Below are 20344 nucleotides of genomic sequence, written 5' to 3' on the forward strand. Positions count from 1 at the left end.
TCCATCCCGCCCTCGGGACGGGGCCAGCGCGGGGGCGAGGGGCCGGTGAGGCGCGGGGCCGGTGAGGCCGGCCAGCCCTGCGGCAGCCCCACCGGCCCGGGTGCCGGGCGCGACGACCCCTGCGCCAGCGGGCAGGGAGGAGGGGGGGCGCGGCCCCGGCAGCGCCCGCGCTCGTCTCCGTGGCAACGGCGAGGAGGCGGTGGCGCGGCAGCAGCGTCTACCCGCCGGTCACCTGATCCGAGCCCGCCGGTCACGTGATACGGTCTCCATCGTCGCCATCTTGAAGCGGTGGCCGGGGGTGAGGAAAATTTTTTTTTTTTTCCCCTTTCATTAAAACCCAGGTAAAAAGCGGGGCGGGCCCGGGGCGCCGCCGGGGAGAGCGGGCAGCGGCGGCGGCCCGGCGGCCGGCTGGCAGGTTAGGGCGCAAGGCGCGGTGGCGGGCGGGCAGGCCCCGGGGCGGCGCGCCGCAGCCCATGTGCGGAGCCGCAGGCGGCTGCGGCTCCCGGCCGAGCCTTCCCCGGGCCGGGCCCAGGCCGCGGCCGCCTTCCTCCCCTCCTAACCTCACCGCATCGCCTCCTCGGCGGGCCAGCACCCCGCTGGGCCGCTGGAGCGGTGGGCGCTGCTCCTCGCCGACCCTGTGGCGCCGGGCCCGCTGCTCAAGGGCCGTGCCTGCGGCACCTGCGCGTTATAAAGCGGGGGCCGCCCGGGGAGTGGCGGCAGGTGAGGGGGCGGCCGGTGGGGATCGCGGAGGGCAGGGCAGGGCCCGACACGACACGACACGACACGGGGGTCCTGCAGGAGGGTGTCGCCGATCCGCGGCCAGCCGACCCCGAGACGCAGTCCCGGGGCAGGGGCTCCGGTGTCTGGGGGCGACAGTTAGCAGGACACAGCTCCCGCTGCTGCAGTTTCCCTGCCCTCAGGAGCCGCGATGCGATCAGACCGGCCTCTCCGAGTTAGATTGTTGTGCAAAGCGGTGGTTGGCTTTTCCTAGACCTGGAGGCGTTTCACCCTGTCTCTGTCGTGCTGCCCGAGTGGGTGTTTGACACAGGTGGAACGGGCAGCTCCAGCGCAGAGGTGTTTCCTCTGGTCCGGATATTCCTCTTCGGGCCCCTGTGCCACCCCCAGACCCGCCTTTTCATTACCGCGTGTGCCTTCTGTAAGGGGTACATGGTGGCAGAGCCATTTGCCAAACGGAGGTTTCATGTCATGGCAGATTGAATCACCTTTGTTCTTAGGGAAAGCGATGTGGTTATTAAAATCCAGATATTTGTGGACAATTCTTATCATCCCTCTAAAAACCAAAGTCTGCAGCAGTAAGCATTAAACTTACTCTAAACAAAGAATGACATAACGTGTATGTACCATAGTTACACGTTGGTAATTTACATCAGCTACAGGCATCCAAAGCCAATACATCTGAAGATGCTCTCTCTGTTTTCATTTTTGACATACCAATAGTATGTGGCAGTGGTTTTCTCTTACGGTCTTTCTAGGATCTCTCGCCATAGTTTCTGTGCTGCTTTCAGATGAAAAAGGTAGGGGAAATATTTGCCTATTTAGCATTACTTACAAAGTTTTAAAAGTACCGAGTATAATTTAAAGTAGCACCATTTGCTTATAATTTTCCTTCACGCATTCTCAAATTGAAGATATTTCAAGGATAAATTAGTCCTTTGAGCACTTCATGTAATGTTAAATCTGCTTTCAGGGAAAAAGCACATTTGTTTACTTTTCATAATGGTTTTTAAACATATTACAGCCAGTATGAAAAAAAACAGCGAGGTATTTTTGTGTGACTAAAGAGGATGGTTTTCAAATAATAACCTTAAACTTCTTCTAAGTTAATATATCATTGGAGATATTATATGAAAGGGATAAAATTTCTCCTAGCCACATAGACAAGAGTTAGTCATTCAATATACTGTGCCAAACAGATAATAGAAATTGAAGCAGAAAATGCACATCGAGACATCTACTGTTTTTTATTGAAAAAGTTAAATTCTTGGATGTTTCAGTTTAATAGTAACTCTGTGGATACATACATTGATTCCTGTTAATAAGATGATACTGAACTTGAATTAAATAAGCAGGCTATTTGGTATACACTTAGGTAAAATGATACTTGTTTGTTTTAAATATATTTATTTTTTTATTTTTATCTCCTCCAATTGATCTACTATTACAGTGCAGTATTGATCATTTTTAATCTGCTTACATACATCCAGCTAAAGGCATAAGGCCTTAAGTTACTTAGTTTTCTACTTATGGATCCAACTGCCCTATGGCTTTATTTATATTTTTTTAATTTTTCAATTTTAATGTAGCTTTTAGCCATTACCAAGTAAATACTCTTCAAACTAACACTGAAAAATAGCAACATTAAAGAGAGTAGTCTTGTCTTTCTTAATAATTCAGAATTGACAAATATTGCTGCATTTTCAACTTGAAATATTTTACATGAGCACATGAAGTATGAATGATATTAACATTCTTATATTGATAGTTCTGATGATAACCTGAATTGTAAATTGAATGGCAAATAAAGGTAACTTGAGTAGTTCTGCCCAGTATTTTTCTGTAGTGGGAAAGGGGCACCACAGAACCCACTCTCATATGTCTGTTCATTATATTGCTGTATACTAAATCCATAAGTAGAAAAGAGTGGATTTCGTGGCTCTTTAGGACCAGTTCTGGAAGTTCTGGTTTGGCCTGTGTATCTTTTTTGCAAAAAAAAAAAATTCCACATGAAAGAACTTGGGATACATTTTCAAGGATGACTGATAAGAGAAATATCTGGCATCTCTTTATGTTCTAAATTTTATATATAGTATATAAAAATACTTATTGTGTATAAAATATATGTGTGTATATATAATGGAACTTGATTAGGTTATTTTTAGATATTTTTTCAGAAGTAAATTACACTGTAAGAGGTTTTGTTCAGCTCCTCCACTCCTCACCCCACAGCTTCACCCATATCACAAAGTATGTTTTCATGTAAATTTATACATATTGGCTTCTAATTTAACCTCCCACAGTACCACATTATTGCCTGTGGTTTCTGGTTCGGAATGTTTAAAGGAAGTATAAGTGGAAATAGTTATTGCCTTTTGCTTTCCCTCAAAACAGAAAAAATTGCTCTTCATAACTTTAGTAGCAATTGATTTTCCCTACAATTAAGGAATTGTAGAAAAAGCTACAATTAGTAGCTTTTTGAGAAAATTACATTTATGATAAGAAGTACGATTTGACATTTGAACGGTCTTTAATATAGTTATAGTGAAATGACTGATTGATCTGGTTTCAGCTGGGATGGAGTTATTTTTCTTCCTAGTAGCTGGTATAGTACTGCGTTTTGGATTTAGGATGAGAATAATGTTGATGACACACTGATGCTTTAGTTGTCGCTGAGCAGTGCTTACACTAAGTCAAGGACCTTTCAGCTTCTCACACTGCCCTGCCAGGTGCACAAGCAGCAGGGAGGGGACACAGCCAGGACAGCTGACCCAACCTGGCCAAAGGGGTATTCCATGCCATATGACGGCATGCTGAACAACAAAAACCTGGGGGCACTTGGCCGGGGCAGGGGGGGCACATAGCCACTGCTTGGGAACTGGCTGGGCATTGGTCAGCGGGTGGTGAGCAACTGCATTGTGCATCACTTGTTCTGTGTATTCTTTTATCATTATTATTGTTGTTGTTGTTGTTGTTGTTGTTATTATTATTATTTATTTTCTTCCTTTCCTGTCCTATTAAATTATTTTTATCTCAACCCACGAGTTTCACCTTTTCTCTGATTCTCTCCCCCATCCCACTGAGGTGGGCGTGCACGAGTGGCTGTGTGGTGCTTAGTTGCTGGCTAGGGTTAAACCACGATACTAATGCAAGTAAATACCAGAATTACTTTGTTTTCCTAACCTTTCAAGGAAAAAAATTCCTTATTTTTGTAAATTATGTTGTTGCAAATTGTCGTTTGCATTAAGAGACATCAGTGTCTTGAAGTAAGTATGTTAGGAATACATTTTCCTATCATATCATGGCTTTTAAACATAAATATGCCAGTTATTATTGATTGGTGTATTTAAGTGTCTAGCATTCAAATGTGTAGTCCTTGTAAAGAAAAAGACAATAGCTGTAACAATGCTAATCAGCCTATATTTGAAAAATATTTATCTTGCCCTTGTACAATTTGGAGCCAGGCAGTTATAGGCTGTCTTGGAATTATTCTGTCCAGCTGTATTGAATAGCATCTACGCTATCCACTAAATGTCCTCCAAATCTTTGGCTATTTATGTAGCCATTCTGAAAGTATTTATTAAGTTAGTGGCATTAGGCTTCCGTATTTAGTAGAGGGAGAAATCGAAATAGTACTGGGTTGTGTTTTTATTATTGTGCATGTATAAATTTTAATTTTTTATAAAACCCTTTCTCCTAGGTATTATGGACGAAGGAAGCAGTGTTGCAGTATTGATGCCAAATATTGGGGAACAGGAAGCTGTGCTGATTTCTGAAACTGTCATTGGCTCAACACTGCAGAACAGTGAAGATCAGAGAAAATGTAAAACTGATCCACTAATCCATGTTATCCAGAAACTAAGCAAAATAGTTGAAAGTGAGAAGTCACAAAGATGCCTTTTAATAGGGAAGAAACGTTCCCATCCAAATGCTTCTGCACAGTCCTTTGACGCAGACGATCTTTGTGAAATCCCAGCTAAAGCAATTGAGCTATCTGTTATTGCTACTAAAAAGACTGAAGAGTTACAAGCAGATTATTTTGTGACTGAATGTCTTCCACAAAACAAAAAAAAGGTGACGTGCTATCAGTGTAGTCTATGTAAGTTTCTCTCACCTTCTCTCTTAACACTACAAGAACATATAAAACAACATGGGCAGAAAAATGAAGTGATATTGATGTGCTCAGAATGTCATTTTGCTTCCAAAAGCCAAGAAGAACTTGAATCCCACTTCCAAAGTTACCATGAGAATGATGGTAAAAATAGCATCCAGACAAAAGTGCAGCAATGTGTGAATGTTGCAAGTTCATTTTTGCAAGGGCCAGTGGAAGGAAGTGTCAAATCAGGGACTGATCAGACAGGAAATCTGGAATGTAAAGATATAACTCAGTCTACTCATATGCCTGAAATGGGTAGGAGAAAATGGTATACTTACGAGCAGTATGGCATGTACCGGTGTTTAATTTGTCGGTACACCTGTGGTCAGCAAAGAATGTTGAAAACACACGCTTGGAAACATGCGGGTGAGGTTGATTGCTCCTATCCTATCTTTGAGGAAGAAAATGAAACCACCAACTTGTCAGAGACGGTTGTAACTCACACACCTCATAGCATGGATACAGTTGTTCTTTCTTTGGAAAACAATGAACTTGATATCCATAGTGAACCTTCTCTTCAACTTCAGATTTGCAATTCTGAGCAACTGTCATGTAAATCGCCAGTAGGAACAAATGCAAAAGAGGAAGAGATGTTAAATCAGTCTGTAGTGCATTCTCCTACTACAGAGGTTTTAGAGGAGACTGTATCAGATACAGAACAGGATAATATGATAACAGATAGTCTACTTTCATCAGCACAGAAAATCATCAATTGTAGTCCAAATAAAAAGGGTCACGTTAATGTAATAGTAGAGCGTTTGCCAGGTGCTGAAGAAAGTGTCTTACAAAAGCCTTTCTTGATGAACACTGACATTGAAACAGAAAAAAAATTAATCTCGGAGGAGTCCCATGTTACCTGTGAAGAACCTGATGAAGTTTATCGTTCAGATCAAATTCAAGAAGTAATAATAGAATGGAATAATACCGAGAAGAAAGATAATGAATTAAGCTCTAATAAAAACGTAACAACTGATGAAAATGTGCCTCCTGCACGAAGAAGGACAAATTCAGAGTCTTTACGACTACACTCATTAGCTGCGGAAGCTCTTGTTACAATGCCTATCAGAGCTGCAGAACTGACAAGGTCTAGCTTCAGGTCTCTGACTGGAGAAGATGCCATGGATGCAAGTGCAGGGCAGGGAGAAGCGGATGGCCCATGCGTGGCTCATTCTAAAGTGGTATCCTCACTTAAGAATCCTTCAGAGGAGTTTAGTGGCTTAAACCAAAGTGAATGTGCAATAGTTGAGATACAGAAAGAAAGGCCAGAGTTATCAGAAGCACCAATTAGAATGGGCATCAGTATGTCACTACTCACTGTCATTGAAAAACTGAAGGAGAGGACAGATCAGAATGCTTCTGATGATGACATTTTGAAAGAATTACAAGACAATGCACAATGCCAAAATACAAATGATGCAAATATTCCTGGAAGTAACCTAGTAGAATATATACCTAACATAGATCGACCCTACCGCTGTCGCCTCTGCCATTATAGCAGTGGTAATAAGGGCTACATAAAACAACACTTGAGAGTCCATCGTCAGAGGCAGCCATACCAGTGTCCCATCTGTGAGCACATTGCTGACAATAGTAAGGATTTAGAGAGCCACATGATCAACCACTGCAAAACAAGAATGTATCAGTGCAAGCAATGTGAAGAATCCTTTCATTATAAGGTAAAGTTCTTTCCTCTGCCTGTCTGTAATAGCTAAATAACCTATTTTGCTACTTTTTTAATAACTGGTGATCTCTCTTTCTAACAATTCAGTCTGACATCTTGGCTTCATTGTCATTACAGTTGGGGATTATTGCCAGCACCACTTTACGAATATACAATTCAGCTACTTTACCCACTGAAATAAACTTGCTTCCTCACATAAGTTATTTTCCTGAGAACCATCTTATGGATGTATTAATACCATGTTGTTTTTCTGCCCACGTGTAGCAACTAGAGGAAGAAATGGAAGCATCAGAGAACTTAATAGCTGAAACTTTGAAAGAATGCTCAAACATGCCTGCTAGTTGTGAGTGTGTGCAAAAGTAATCATGGCATTGCGGGGTAACATGAGACACTTTGAAGCAGAATTTCTTTTCTTTTTTTCCTCTGTTGTTGTGTTGGTCTGGATGTTTTGCAGAACTTAGATCTGAAAGATTACACACCACAGCAGAATAATGTACTTCTGCTGGTTTTATAACGGCTCTTTTAAGCATTAGTGTGTTCCTATGTACTCAGTTCAGTACTCAGGAATATAGAATAGATAGCATCGGTATCGTGCTGTACAACTGAAAACTCCTGTAGGCAATGGTAGTGCAAATTTTCCCATATTTACTGTTGTTTAGTCCTAGTTTGAAAAAAGGTAGCAAAAGGCTCTCTCTCCCCTCTCCTCCCCAAGCAAGTAGAAACAGGAATAACGTATTGTGAAGTCACTAGGCAATACAAAAATTGAGTCAATTTTCACACAAGCCATCCTCTAACCTCTAATCTAATACTGCTTTTGGAGTGTAATAATTTTGGAGAAAGAAGGAAATTTATTTTCGAAATAAACACAAATCATATAATCCTCTCTCACCAATCCTTTATGTTATTAATTAATGTTATTTACTTTGTTTTGTTTCTAGTAAAACTACCTGAGGGATAGTCTGTATGTATGTTAACATACATTTTATAACGGTTGTCATTAAAACTTGAGTAACAATGTCACAAAGGATCGCAATATTTAAAATTACCAGTGTATCTTTGTAGTGTGTATTTAAACATGGGAAATTGTTTTTTCAGAGCCAACTGCGAAATCATGAAAGAGAACAACACAGTCTTCCAGATATCTTTTCAACAGCTACATCTAACAAGCTAATAGTTTCCAATGAAGTAGATGAAAGAGAAGGTACTGTTTATATTTACACTTGAAATTACAAAAAGTCACTCATAACATTACTTCTGTTTGCTATATTTGTATAAAACTGGTTTTAAGATCTCGTTCATGCTGAAGCGTTTTCATGCCTGTTCATAACCTTAAATGTATGTTCTTTTCAGGGTACAAAACTCACAATAGTCAGTTTTGAGATATCTCACTGACATTTATTGGTAGGTAAGACATTTTTAGCCCCTGTAATTGCACCTTGTATTTCTTCTTATGAAAAACAACTGGTGTGGAGTATTACTCTGAATTTTTAAGAAAAAAATCTTTTTTCCTTCCTTCAGCAGCTACAGTATTTTCTGAATCACCTACAGTAAACAAAAGAAAGCCTTTTCTTAAACTCACTGTGGTAGTGTAGTTTGCTGTCAGTATATACATACAATACCATCCATTCTGTGTTTAGAAATTTCTATTTAATTATGGTAATGTCCAAAATGAGTCATTTGTTTTAGCCCTAGAGAGGCAAACGTAAGGTGTTCTAAAAATGCAACCTGTATCTGTAATAGTTGCCAGGGTAACAGTAAGTATGCATTTTCTAATGTTTGTTTAATTGTGTATCTGCTTATAGTTTCATAGTGTTTGTTTTAAAAACAACAGCAACAACAACAACAAAACCGAAACCCTTGATGTGTTAAGGTAGTGAAATAGGGGAAAAAATATCCAAATTTTGAAGTTTAGGAGAAAATGTGGTCTTAAAATCCTTTGAGTATCCTGGAGGCCCAATATTTATTACTGCAACTTGAATGCATCCTCTTCTCCGGTGAATTAAAGTTACTGAAAATATTGTTTGTTTAGATAGCAAAATGTGCACTATAATAGTACTTAGGTTGCAGTTGAAATTTCTGGGTTCTACTCTCACCTCTACAGCCGATCAGTGAGTGCAAAAGTAATCACTGAAGTTGATCCAACTACTTGTGAGAAAAGGTACTAACCAGCACAAGCCAGGGTGGACGCCCTGAACCATTACTGATTTGTCCAAAGCAACATGGTACATGTCAGAATAGAATGAGATCCTTAACTCTTGACTTGTGTTCTTTTAGCTCACCCTGCCTCTTTTTCTGCCTTTCAGTATACTAGTTAGAAACTTAAAAGTTAATTACCTTACCAGCCTCAGGTAAAATGACCCTTCCCAACTCCTTTTTGCTTAATCAATGCAGAAGGCATTTAAATTCAGGAAATAGATCTGTAGCGCCTATTACATCCCTAAGGCCTAAGCCCCAGAGAGCCATGTGAAGTCATGAAAAAGGCTAGGAAGGGTCTGCTGGTAGTGGGAATGTTCCCCATTAAGTAGTGGGGTTTTTTCTTCAGACAAAATATCATAAATGTTTTAATGGAAGTGATAGGAAATAAAACATTGTTACATTAGCTGGTTACAAATATCCGTGAGCACAGTTTGGACTATTACTTCTGACAATATTTTGTTTGTTTGAAACCAGTATTTTTAAAGATGTCATGATACAGGAATAACTACCTTGCAATGTCTGAAACATGTCAGATTTGGGGGAATACTGTACCTTTTAAGCTAAAGTCCTGTTAAGGTGACTGAAAATCAAGATGCCTATCTGCTTTTGAAAATAGTATGTTTTAATAAGGTGGTTTTAGAGTTTATATCCTGATCTTGTAACTTAACTTCCATGAAAGAGGAGCCCCTGTTCAAGAAAACTGCCTGCTTTCAATTTAATTACTTTAGAGATTTTTTTTTTTATATTTTTCCTCATTATTATCTTATAAGGGTGTTACAGCCATGCACTTCAATTGATTGTTTACCCCACGTGAAATTTAGTAATGTGGCTTGAATGAAAACAGTTCTCCTTTTAAACTTTTATTAACTCATACTGTGGAATGCTTAAATTATTTCAGAACCACTTTATAATCAAATTGCAACACCACTGCAGTACAGCAATCTCTTGTCAAACAGATGTCATCCCTATAAAACGACAGAAAACAAAGAAGTTTATAGCATAGCATCTGTTTATGTGAAAGATGCCTGAGCTGGAACAGTTTCATTTCTTGTTTATGAAATAGTTAGTCCTAAAAGTCTCTTTATTCATCATGGTTGTACAATAAATTAAAAGGGAGCATTATGACACGGGATATGATCGGATTGTAAATGTCTAATAATGAAGGAATAGGGTAATAAGCAGCATTACAGGAGCACCTGTTAGTGCTGCTAGAACAAAGATGTTCACTTTTAAGAGCCCTGATATCCTCCATCCAGAAAGCAAAAAAGGCCCCAAACCCACAAGAAATAAGCCAGCGGAGGGAGTGGGGGACACGACTGCTATTTTGCAACAGCAGAGATTATATGATGTATTATAATTTATGTGCATTTTGTTGAAGGAATAAATATAAAGTAGTGATTGGTATAACTAATTGTTCCTAAGTGTGGCTGCTGGGTGGTTAGCCACTTACAACTATGCAATAGATAATACGTTTGCATAACGCTTTAAAAATCTCATTAGATACTGTTTGTTTTAAGCTGCCTGCCCAATAAAATACCAAATTCGTAACAGAAAATATATTTGGAAGCAGTTCATTCTAAAGCTGCAGAATTTAAGATGGAAAACCCATTCAAGTAGAGCATGTAATAGCTTAACCTGCACACAACCCCTGTTCTCTCATAGGTCTGCAGCCCAGTAAGTGTCTTTGTATTCATTTAAGGTCTCTGCATAAATGTGCATTCATAAAGAATAGCTGTAGAAATATAAATTCCAAAGTCTCCAAGTATATAACTAAGATTGTTTTGATAATTTACATGAAGGAAAAAAAACCTAATAAATTTTACTATATGAGCATATTGTAGGAAAAATTCTGATATATTTTCTTTTAAGGTTGTCTTGCAAAGAGTACATGTTATATATTCCACATTATTTTTTATAAGAATGCTAGAAGAGTGAGCACTGTGTCATGTTTTAAAGTAAAAAATATAAAATATTTTTTCTGTTATCTTGGTACACACGGGATTATTCAAATTTTATTTCAGACTGTCTTTGTATTCAGATTGCTATTTTATTTTATATGACATACTATATATTCTTCAGAATAACCCTCTGGGGTTATCAGCTCTGCCTGATTACTTTGCATCTTAAACCAAAAGTGCTGAATTTTGGAGTGAAAGTTTAATTAGTGGTCATTTTTCCTTACTGTTTAAGTTAGCTGTGTTACTGTATCCCTCAGAGTAATAGATATGAAACTTTTTTTGACATAATTCAGTGCCCACCTGTGGAAAAAATAATCCAAGTGAAAAGTTGACCTTCCATTTTGGATGACTCATTTTACTGGCTTATTCTGCAAGGTCTCCTTGAAAGAGTTTTACCATAAAGATTCTTAACTGTTGCTTGAATAATGAAAAGATTCAGTCTAGGTTACTGGAGTCTAGCATCATCAAGAGGAAACTCCAGAACAAAATTATCTTTACAAAATCTATCCAGTACTTCGGGCTCGGGAGATGGAACTTCTGTTTTTCAAGATAATCTCTACAGTTCCTCCTGAGTTCAATCTGCTTGTCTCATTCCTCCCTTCTTTAGCGAAAAAGAATTGGAATTCAGGAGGTGATAAAGGAGGGGGTTTCAGTAAGTTTTTATTACTCCAAACTGAAAAGAATTTCATGGTATTTGGACCTAAGCAAAGATGTGTCTAAAAAGTCTACTTACCATCTTTTTGGACCGTCACTCACTTCAAATTTCAAGCTTGTCTGTCTTTCCAAACTGCAAGTTGGAACAGTGGCAGACGGACCCTCCTCTCAGTGTGACATGGACCGTCAGTGCTTTTGACCTTGACAAGCCTTTAATAGAATTCTTCAGGAGTCAGAATAGAGGGATGCCATTTGGGAAATCAGAACTCAAATTTTTCAGGGACAGGAGTTATTTTTGGTTCGAGGAGGAGCTGGGAGGCCTGGGAAGTAGATAACCTGCTGATATTATCAGAGTTCTTAAGGCAACATCTACTAAAAACCATCCAGCTAATACACCCTTTTCTGTTCCACCTAGGATCTTCTGGTGTATCCTACTAGTTGTAAACCCCTTCACAACACTAATGATTTGTTTGTGCTGGAGATGTGCTTCATAGGAGCATGAAGAGTTTCTGAAGTCTGTTCTTGCAAGATTTGAGTTTTACTTTGTCTCCCACACATTGTTTATTGAATTGTATATTTATTTTGGTTTGGGGGTGTACTTCAGTAATGATCTTTACCCACAAGAGACGTCCTCTGAGGATTTCTATCAGAGTTTCTTCAAAGCCCATGTACATAACTAGGAGTAATGGCCTGACTGTTCACCAGCTAATAAGAATTTGGTGTAAAGATAAAACGAACTTGAGCACCTTACCTGCACTTGGAAAAAAAAAGTAGAATTACTTAGGCTAGTGAAGAGGTTAGATGCAGAAAGAAAACCCTTTGATTTTAGTTTGATGTTTCTTCTGGCAGTAGTGGTGATTTAAACAGCTCCAGCCTTGGTGTTCCTTAATGTTTCTGCTCTTCCCTCATTTGGGGAGTGCATGAAAGCTGCATGATAGGCTGGAATGGGAAAATGACCTGCATAAAAAATACCATCCCTCTTCCTAAATGTCAGTATTTTAACCCAAATCAGTTCCATTATTCAGTGAGGGAGCAGGAATAGGGCTGTTTAAGTCTACACGCTTACATCACAAAAATAATCAAACTGTGCATTTGTGGGTACACATTTTCCTATGTTAAATTAGTCATTAGCCTTTGTCTCTGCAACCATTAATTTTTCAAGAGGCTCTTTCATTCTGGAAAGAAAAAATTATTTTTGTTACAATTGCTTTTTAGTAATTTGGAGAAGTTCCAAATTATTTCTTAACACATCTGGTCAGTATCTTTTTTTTTTTTTATCATCTCAGATCCTTCTGAAAGTGTGAGTGTATGTGGATGATAAAGAGGAATTTGGATGCTTTGGGAGGCCTTTTGCTTTTCTTTTCTACGTTCGCCAGTTTGAAACTTGTACTTTCTCAATGCCCATCTTTTCCTTTGATTTGATCCATTCTGCAAAGCAGTGAAACTGCTGGGTTCAGCAGTTCCCACATTATATCTCCTTTTGCTGTAACACAGCATTTTAACCCAACTGCAAGAAGAAGGGAAGTGCCTGCATAGAGAGACAGAATGTATTTTCCTAATAGTTTAATAATTCCAGTAAATAGTAGGGCGAATGCAGACGCGCATGGTAAATAAACTATACCTTTATTATCTATCTGTCCATTGCCAGTTTGCTCCAGATACTTTTAAAAGTATTAAATATTTACAGATATTTAAAAGTATTACTTTACAATGTTAATTCATGTTTCGTAATTCAATTGTGGTGAAATCACCATCTGAGAAATCCTAACAATGCTGAATGCAACTCTCTAAAATAATGGATTTTGTTTCATATAGGAAATAAGTCTTCAGTTCAGAAACTGTATAGATGTGATGTATGTGACTACACAAGCACAACTTACGTTGGTGTACGAAATCACAGACGAATTCATAACTCCGATAAGCCATATAGGTAAGTGTCTCAATTACTGCTGGCTAATGCCATGTGCCTGGCTTATTTGTTTTAACTAAGAAGGTTGCTTAATTGCTCATGCAATTTTGAAGATGTTGTTCAAGAATTTCAGTTACATAATTTTACTGCAAATTTGAAAGAGCCACACTTGCTGGTTCATTCAAACTATGTAATTAACATTTGCTAACTTTTCCAGGATGCATCTTTTGCTATAACAGTCTACTGCTTGTTTTCAGTTTGAAGCATTCACATGTGGAAAGGGAAATAATTACATTGTAATACTGAACTTTGGCCAATAGTAATAATATATTTCTCAAACTCTTTGCACATTTAAGTTCCTTTTGGATTTGCTTTATTGCAAAGTGTTCTCCATCATCATATTGCTACTTTGCACATTGGCTTCTACAGAGTGTGGCAAAATTCTGCGCTTTGTCTTGTCACCAGTCCCTTCATCTTTTTCACAAGTTTCAAAGAGTATTAGCATGCTCACTTAGGATCAGATTTTGTAACTTTTCTACAAGGGTGTTATATGGATTTATATAGAAACTTTGATATCTGAAATTACGTGTAATACTATAGCTCAGGTCCCCAGCAGAAAAATAAATCATGCATTTTTCTGTTGGTTGCTGCATAAATTCCTGCAAATTCAATCTGTGCTCATTCAGTGTGGATCTCTGTCCCTCTCTAGTGGCTAGAAAATAGATCTAAGTTAATACAATTTTTGAGCTAATATACTTCTATCTTTTTCATACAAATGCTGGAAACTGAACACCTAGAAATGCTGAGCTCAGCCAGGGACTTTCTCTTTTGGATAAACAACCCAGAAGACGTGTTGTATTTTGATTTGTGCATTATAATGCTATCCCATAACACTAGCAAATATTTGCAAGATGTTTACTCAGAGAGCAAATGTGGAATACAAATAGATTTTTTTCTCCTCAGAATCTTCCTTATTGCCATTATTTGTTACTTAGTGGGGTTGGAACAGCAGATACTGTGGAGTGTCTTGTATATGATAGTTTTCCGAACTGGTGTTAGCCAGCCTGTTTGATTTAGGAACCCTTGAAAATATTCCATTGGTGATATAGACTGCTGCATACTGAATTTAAGCCTACTGATCTGGCTTGCTTTTCTTACTATTTTTTCATAAACCGCTTAGACAAATCTGCAGACCTGGTAGGATACTTAAGCCACAGCCTAAAAATCATAAAGGTACAGTATTTATGGTATTTCTCCTTCTGAAACATGTATTCCTCAAGCCTTTCATAGTATCAGATAGGAACCTACTATATTGCTGCCATTTTTATAGCTGTAAACATATTTTATTTTTTGTTTGACAAAAATTGCTGGAAGTAAAACTGTATAGCCTCCAATGATGCATTTTTGTAGATTTGATACCTTCTGGATTTTAATACAGCACAATTAAGTCCTTTCAAAAATAAAGTGAGTAATCTCAAGTTAAGTATCCTGCAGTCTCAAACTGTTCCGCACTACAGTCCAGACTTAGTAAATATTGGACATTTTACCATTTAAAAAAAAAAAACAACTAAAGTCCTAATAAACATGCAGCATTCTAGCCGAGCTTGATGACTTCTGTTTCAATATGTTATATACAGAAAGCTTCTATGGTAGTATATAGATATTTATGAATCGCGTAGTATTTTGTGTAATACTTTGGGATGTAAATGCATGGATCTAAATCTAGAGCCAGACTGGTTTATGTTTTGCTTTTATACAAAGATACTGTGAGGGAAGTAAAAAAATTAAGATTGAGACGGCATGATGTGACACACTTGTCTTAGGGCACTTGAATCTAAATGTGTTGATCTTGTCCCTGACTTCTATTTCAGATGTAATGCTCTGAAGCTTAGACGTTTTATTACTAAATAGATAGTTTGGCTTTTAAAACATGACGAGAAACGTGGCTGTTGCATTAAGTAGAACATGTATTCTTGAGGAACAAGACTCACTTCTAAATACACTATGTCCCCTATAGCTCTTATGGTCATAGTCTGCCTTTGCATAACATAGCCAAGCAACTTGCATCAGGGCTGCATCCATTCAAGTGCATCCACATCTCCCTTATGCTTTTGATGCTTACCAACTTCAGTAGAGGTGCACAAGATAGATGTCAGGAAGGAACATAGTCTATATGCCTAGTGATTCTTGCTCAAAGGTGGAGGCTCTTTTGGGCTGCAAAAGATTGTCACAGTCCAAAAATTGCAAGTTAATGTCATCACTTGGACTTCTGTAAATACTGTTAGTCTTTAACTGTAGTCTTTCCAGATACCTTTGCTTTCTCAAAAATTTTTGTTTCTGGAATAGTGTTAGCAGTTAATTGTCAGATTAGTTTACTTGTTGTTGTCTCTTTAGATGTCGAGTATGTGACTTCGCCACCACAAATATGAATAGCTTGAAATGCCATATGAGGCGCCACCCCCAGGAGCATCAGGCAGTGCAGCTAATGGAACAGTACAAGTATGTAACAGTTCTAATTTGGCAAAAAGCTGTGATAGTAGTGATTTTGCTATGTTAAGATACAAAGCAGAGTTCAGATGCTATTCTTTTCCCTCCTCCATTCATTCTTTGTTCCAGTGACTTTTTTTTTTTGAGAGCGAGGGAGAGAAAGAGATTTGATGTAGCATTTCCAGGTGATGTTTATGCTATCTAATTAAACATGTCCATGACCTCCCTCTGGTACAGTATTCAGCTTTTTCTTTCCAGAATGGGGTGGCTGCATGTAAACTGCCTATTGCAAGTAGTTTCTGGACTGTGTTAATTACCAAAACATGCCTGGAATTGTTTGGGAGAATGCATGTGCTAACACCATGCCAAAGGCACTTCTAACATTTAACGTTATCGATTGTTAAATTCCAGTACCCAGGAACGTTCTCTGGCTTTGTTTAATATCCTAGTCTAGGCACAGCCTTTGCATATACATGTTAGTTAGAATCCAGATTGGCATCACACTGCCCTAGTTAAGAATTAGTATGAATAGTCATTACGTTCAAGTGATGGGTGTCCTTTATAGTCTGTCCATAGATATGTGTGTTTCACATATATATAGGAGAAGGTTGGCACAAATATATGCAATTGTTTACTACTAATTTGCAACGAAAAAGAAAAGCTAGGAAAGGAAAGAAGATCAGGAATATTCTGAACATTCCTTAGTGGATGATTTTGAAGGCAATAGGAAGAATCCAAATAAAGCATAAGGGTTTCTTCTCAAGAAAATCTGCTTCTACAAAGTCCTTCCACTGCATTTCTTCCCCAAAATGTTCCTAGTAGCATTAAGTTCTAATTGCTCTGCTGTCATACTTCATACCTGCTGAGTGCTTTTAGTATTACTGAAGATTACTGAAAACCTCCACGCTTTGGTCCCTGTGTCCCCCGTGAAATAGTCTATCAAAAGATGCAAGATAATTGTTTTCCTCGGTAGATCAATTTAGGATACACTTAAACATAGGTCAACCAGTAGGGCAAATCATGCTATAGAATTGAAAGGGTTCTACTACTAAACTCAATGGTAAAGAATTTTGTTTCTCTGGAAATGTCTTGCATATACTATAACTATACATTAAGTATATGATCATAAAGTGTAGTGCATTAGGCTAAAAGCTGTTGAGTTTCTGTGTCTGATTTGAACTGTATGCTAAAGCAGTCAACAGCGTTTGGCTCGTGATACTGTTCTCAGCAAAGTAAATCTGATTAGTAAATCACCTGAGTAAATTAAAGTACTTGGAAAAAATGAGACTGTAATTAAAAGGGGATACAAACAAACACTGAACTGTTGCTTTATTCACTGTGTTACCAACCCACTGACCAAGCTGTGTCACTGGTGCAGAAAAATCATGTATGTAATAAGACTAGTGGAATACATGTGCCTATAGAATGGAATTAAGATTATTTGTTGATCTTTGTGTTTTGCAAAAAAAATATTTTGGCCTCATTTTATCTATAAATTAACTATAAGGTCTGCCTTTTATCTTATTTTTAATGGTGCCATTATTTTGTAACAGCCTTATTAGAAATATTAAGATTCTCAACCTGAGAGTGAACTTGCCTATATTTGAAAGCATCCATTTTCTTTATAAGGCTTCAAATTAGAAGAAAAAGTGAAAAATAGGATAGCACATTCCACATCAAGTAATAGAGAAAAGTGAGGTAGAAGGACATGCCTGTTGTTCCCCAGCAGGACAGAATTATCTTGCTACATAAGCAAGGTAATGTACCGTGCCTTCACCTAACTTACGAGATTTTTGCTGTTCCCCACAATCTTCTGCTGAGCAGAAATAGTTTCCTGTATATGATTATTTGCAAGGCATTTAAGGACTATATCCTGCTGTCATTAAGAGAAGTGGCAAAACCTGACTGAATTGTAGCATATAACATGGTTTTATGTAAGCCTTCTCGTGTTTCCAGGTTATGTTTCTGAAAAGGTCTTAAAAATTCACAATAACTTACTAGTATAGTAGTCATTTTAAACATGTGTAACATATTGGGATCACATTGCTTGAGCAGAAAACATCTTACTCTCATTGAGGAATGAGATAGACTGAGATGCATTCCTAGCTGTAATTCATTAGAACAAGGTCACCTTTGATTGATCCTGGTCTTTTCCACGTGATCTGAGAAACTGAAGACTTCCAAAGTAGCAGGTAGCTAAGCAAAGTAGTTTCCTCGTCCAAAAGACAAGGAGCTACGTCATCTTTACCATGAGTACTGTTCTGCTCTGGAGTGATGTCATGCAGTATCACTCATCGCGTTCATGCTGAGATGACTAATTTATCATCTTAGAAAACACTTGTAAAAAAACTCCTCTGTTGCATGTATGAAAAAAGTCCTACGGAATTTGATCAGTCTTGGGTTATTTGTGTCCGTAATATACACTACATCTCTATGTAAACAGGATTTATTCTTCAAGGTTTTGTTCTTTACTGTGTAAGACCGTGTTTTATAGGGAAATAGAAAATCTAGTCCTGTGGTACCCGAGCTGATGGAAAACTCTATGGATAAAACTGTCACCTGTCTGAACCTCGATCTGTGAATGTATTCAAAATCTGACTGGACACTGTCCTCGGCAACCTGCTGTAGCCGATCCTGCTTGAGCAGGTGGATTGGACTAGGTGATCTCAAGAGGTCCCTTCCAACTTCAACAGTTCTGTGGTCCTTAAATAAACTAAAATATGCTACACCCGGAAAGACTTCATTAGTTCAATTAAAGTTATCAGTGCTAATTACACCGCTCCTGCTTGGTTCAGAGCAACAGCAAAGAGAGTTCACTACCTGCCTGCCAGATACCACACCGATGCACTGCATGTTTCTGCAGTCATCAGAACTATTGCATTTTTGCAGTATTTAAACAGTTTTAACAGACCAAACAGATAAGATTTTAATTCAGTTGTTTTAAGAAGTCAGAAAAAGCAAACTTAAAAATTCTCAGACCCTAAAAATAGTCTTACATTTCAGGATGAAACTTTGCAAACTAACGTGACCTAGTTACGAAACTGAAAAGGGAGACCAAGAAGAGGATTGACATGTATCTCTCTGTTTACTCATCCTTTTGGAAGAACTAATCCATTACTAAACTAATAAAATTTAACTTCTAAGTGTTTCTTTTTTTTGTTCTCCACCTTTTTTTCCTAGATGTTCTCTCTGTGGATATGTATGTAGCCATCCTCCATCCCTGAAGTCCCACATGTGGAAACATGCAAGTGACCAAAATTATAACTATGAACAAGTGAACAAGGCTATTAATGATGCAATTTCGCAAAGCAGCAGGTATGTCTGATTCACTTTCAAGCCGTATCGTCTAGAATTTTCAAAGGACCCAACTCTGATCCAAAATAAAGTTCCTGTCAAAAAGCAACAACTGTATGTTTTGATATTTGTTTCGGTTTTTATTACTATTTCAGGTTTCAAGGACAGCTTCCTGACAAAACCTTATTAGAAGGCACAGATGAAAGTACAGTACCTATACTAGGAAGTTCAGACAACTTGGTGTCTTTGACAGAGTCTATTAACCAGACCACGAATGAAATTTCAGGTTCTGATGAAAATGAAAAACCTAACTTGATGAATACCTCATGCAGTTTAGAAAAGAACTCCACTCTGCCCCATCTTGGCACAGAATACTGTGTTCTTCTCTTCTGCTGCTGCATTTGTGGGTTTGAGTCTACCAACAAAGAAAATCTACTGGATCATATGAAAGAACATGAGGGTGAAATCATAAACATCATTCTAAATAAGGACCACAGCGCAACTCAGAGCACAAACTAGGTGAAGCAGTAAGTTAAAGAGAGGGTTTCCTAGAGTGAGTATTTTCTTTCTTTGCTAATTTTTGCCTGAGAAACTTGCTAAAGAGAAGAACTGCAAGCAAAACTTGATTTCCCATCCTAAGTCCTTGTTTCAGTAGGAGTACAATATTTTAACCAGGGACTGATAAATCATTTAAGAGGTAAAATATAAGGAGTGGGGAATAGAACAATCCATTTTAACCTGTTATTTCTTTGTATGGTGCCAAGAATGTAGGATTGTTGGGGTTTTTTTCGTTTATTGTCAGGTACTAGTCAGTAATAATGCATTAGTACAGTACATTAAAACCCAAAGGTATGAAAGCTTTCTATCAATTGAAAAGCTTTTTCTTCCTCCCTCTTTGTTGTTTTCCAAGTATTTCAGCAAAGAACTTTCTTACCTTCTTTTTTGAAACTGGCAACAGACCAGATAAAAATTTTACAATATGATCTCATAAACCCCACTGCCTAGATTCTGGAAGGTGGGGAGAGGGGAAGTGGGTGAGGGCATGCACACGTAGGCGTTTCATTTTTCCCAATCTATTTTTAAGGCCTTACAAACTCCGACTCATCCTTCAACAAAGACTGCTACCCTTTCTATTGATTTAGAGCAGCAGGAGCTGAGGAGCCCAGATGCATTTTGCTAATAACTATTTGTCTGATTGGATCCTAACTAAAAAACTGCTATCTTTTGAATGGATAGTGTGTAAAAGAACCTTTATAATAATGACCTGCTGTTTC

General features: G+C 38.3%; 1 protein-coding gene across 1 annotated transcript; it reads left to right on the top strand.

Moving 5' to 3' along the window:
• Positions 1-285: 285 nt before the first annotated feature.
• Positions 286-19685, top strand: ZNF507 (zinc finger protein 507). Its single transcript, XM_059824760.1, has 6 exons — positions 286-298; positions 4436-6567; positions 7668-7773; positions 13196-13310; positions 18957-19091; positions 19226-19685. The coding sequence occupies exons 2-6, from the start codon at positions 4441-4443 to the stop codon at positions 19587-19589; spliced, it is 2847 nt and encodes a 948-aa protein (XP_059680743.1). The 5' UTR covers positions 286-298; positions 4436-4440; the 3' UTR covers positions 19590-19685.
• Positions 19686-20344: the final 659 nt, after the last annotated feature.

Source organism: Gavia stellata, chromosome 15 (genome assembly GCF_030936135.1).
Source record: "Gavia stellata isolate bGavSte3 chromosome 15, bGavSte3.hap2, whole genome shotgun sequence".
In the NCBI taxonomy this organism is placed as follows: Eukaryota; Metazoa; Chordata; class Aves; order Gaviiformes; family Gaviidae; genus Gavia; species Gavia stellata.

Coding starts and splice junctions, on each gene's coding strand:
- ZNF507 (XM_059824760.1), top strand. CDS start 4,441: ATGGACGAAGGAAGCAGTGTTGCAGTATTGATGCCAAATATTGGGGAA. Junction 6,568..7,667: donor AAGAATCCTTTCATTATAAG/GTAAAGTTCTTT, acceptor TTGTTTTTTCAG/AGCCAACTGCGAAATCATGA. Junction 13,311..18,956: donor AACTCCGATAAGCCATATAG/GTAAGTGTCTCA, acceptor TTTTTTTCCTAG/ATGTTCTCTCTGTGGATATG.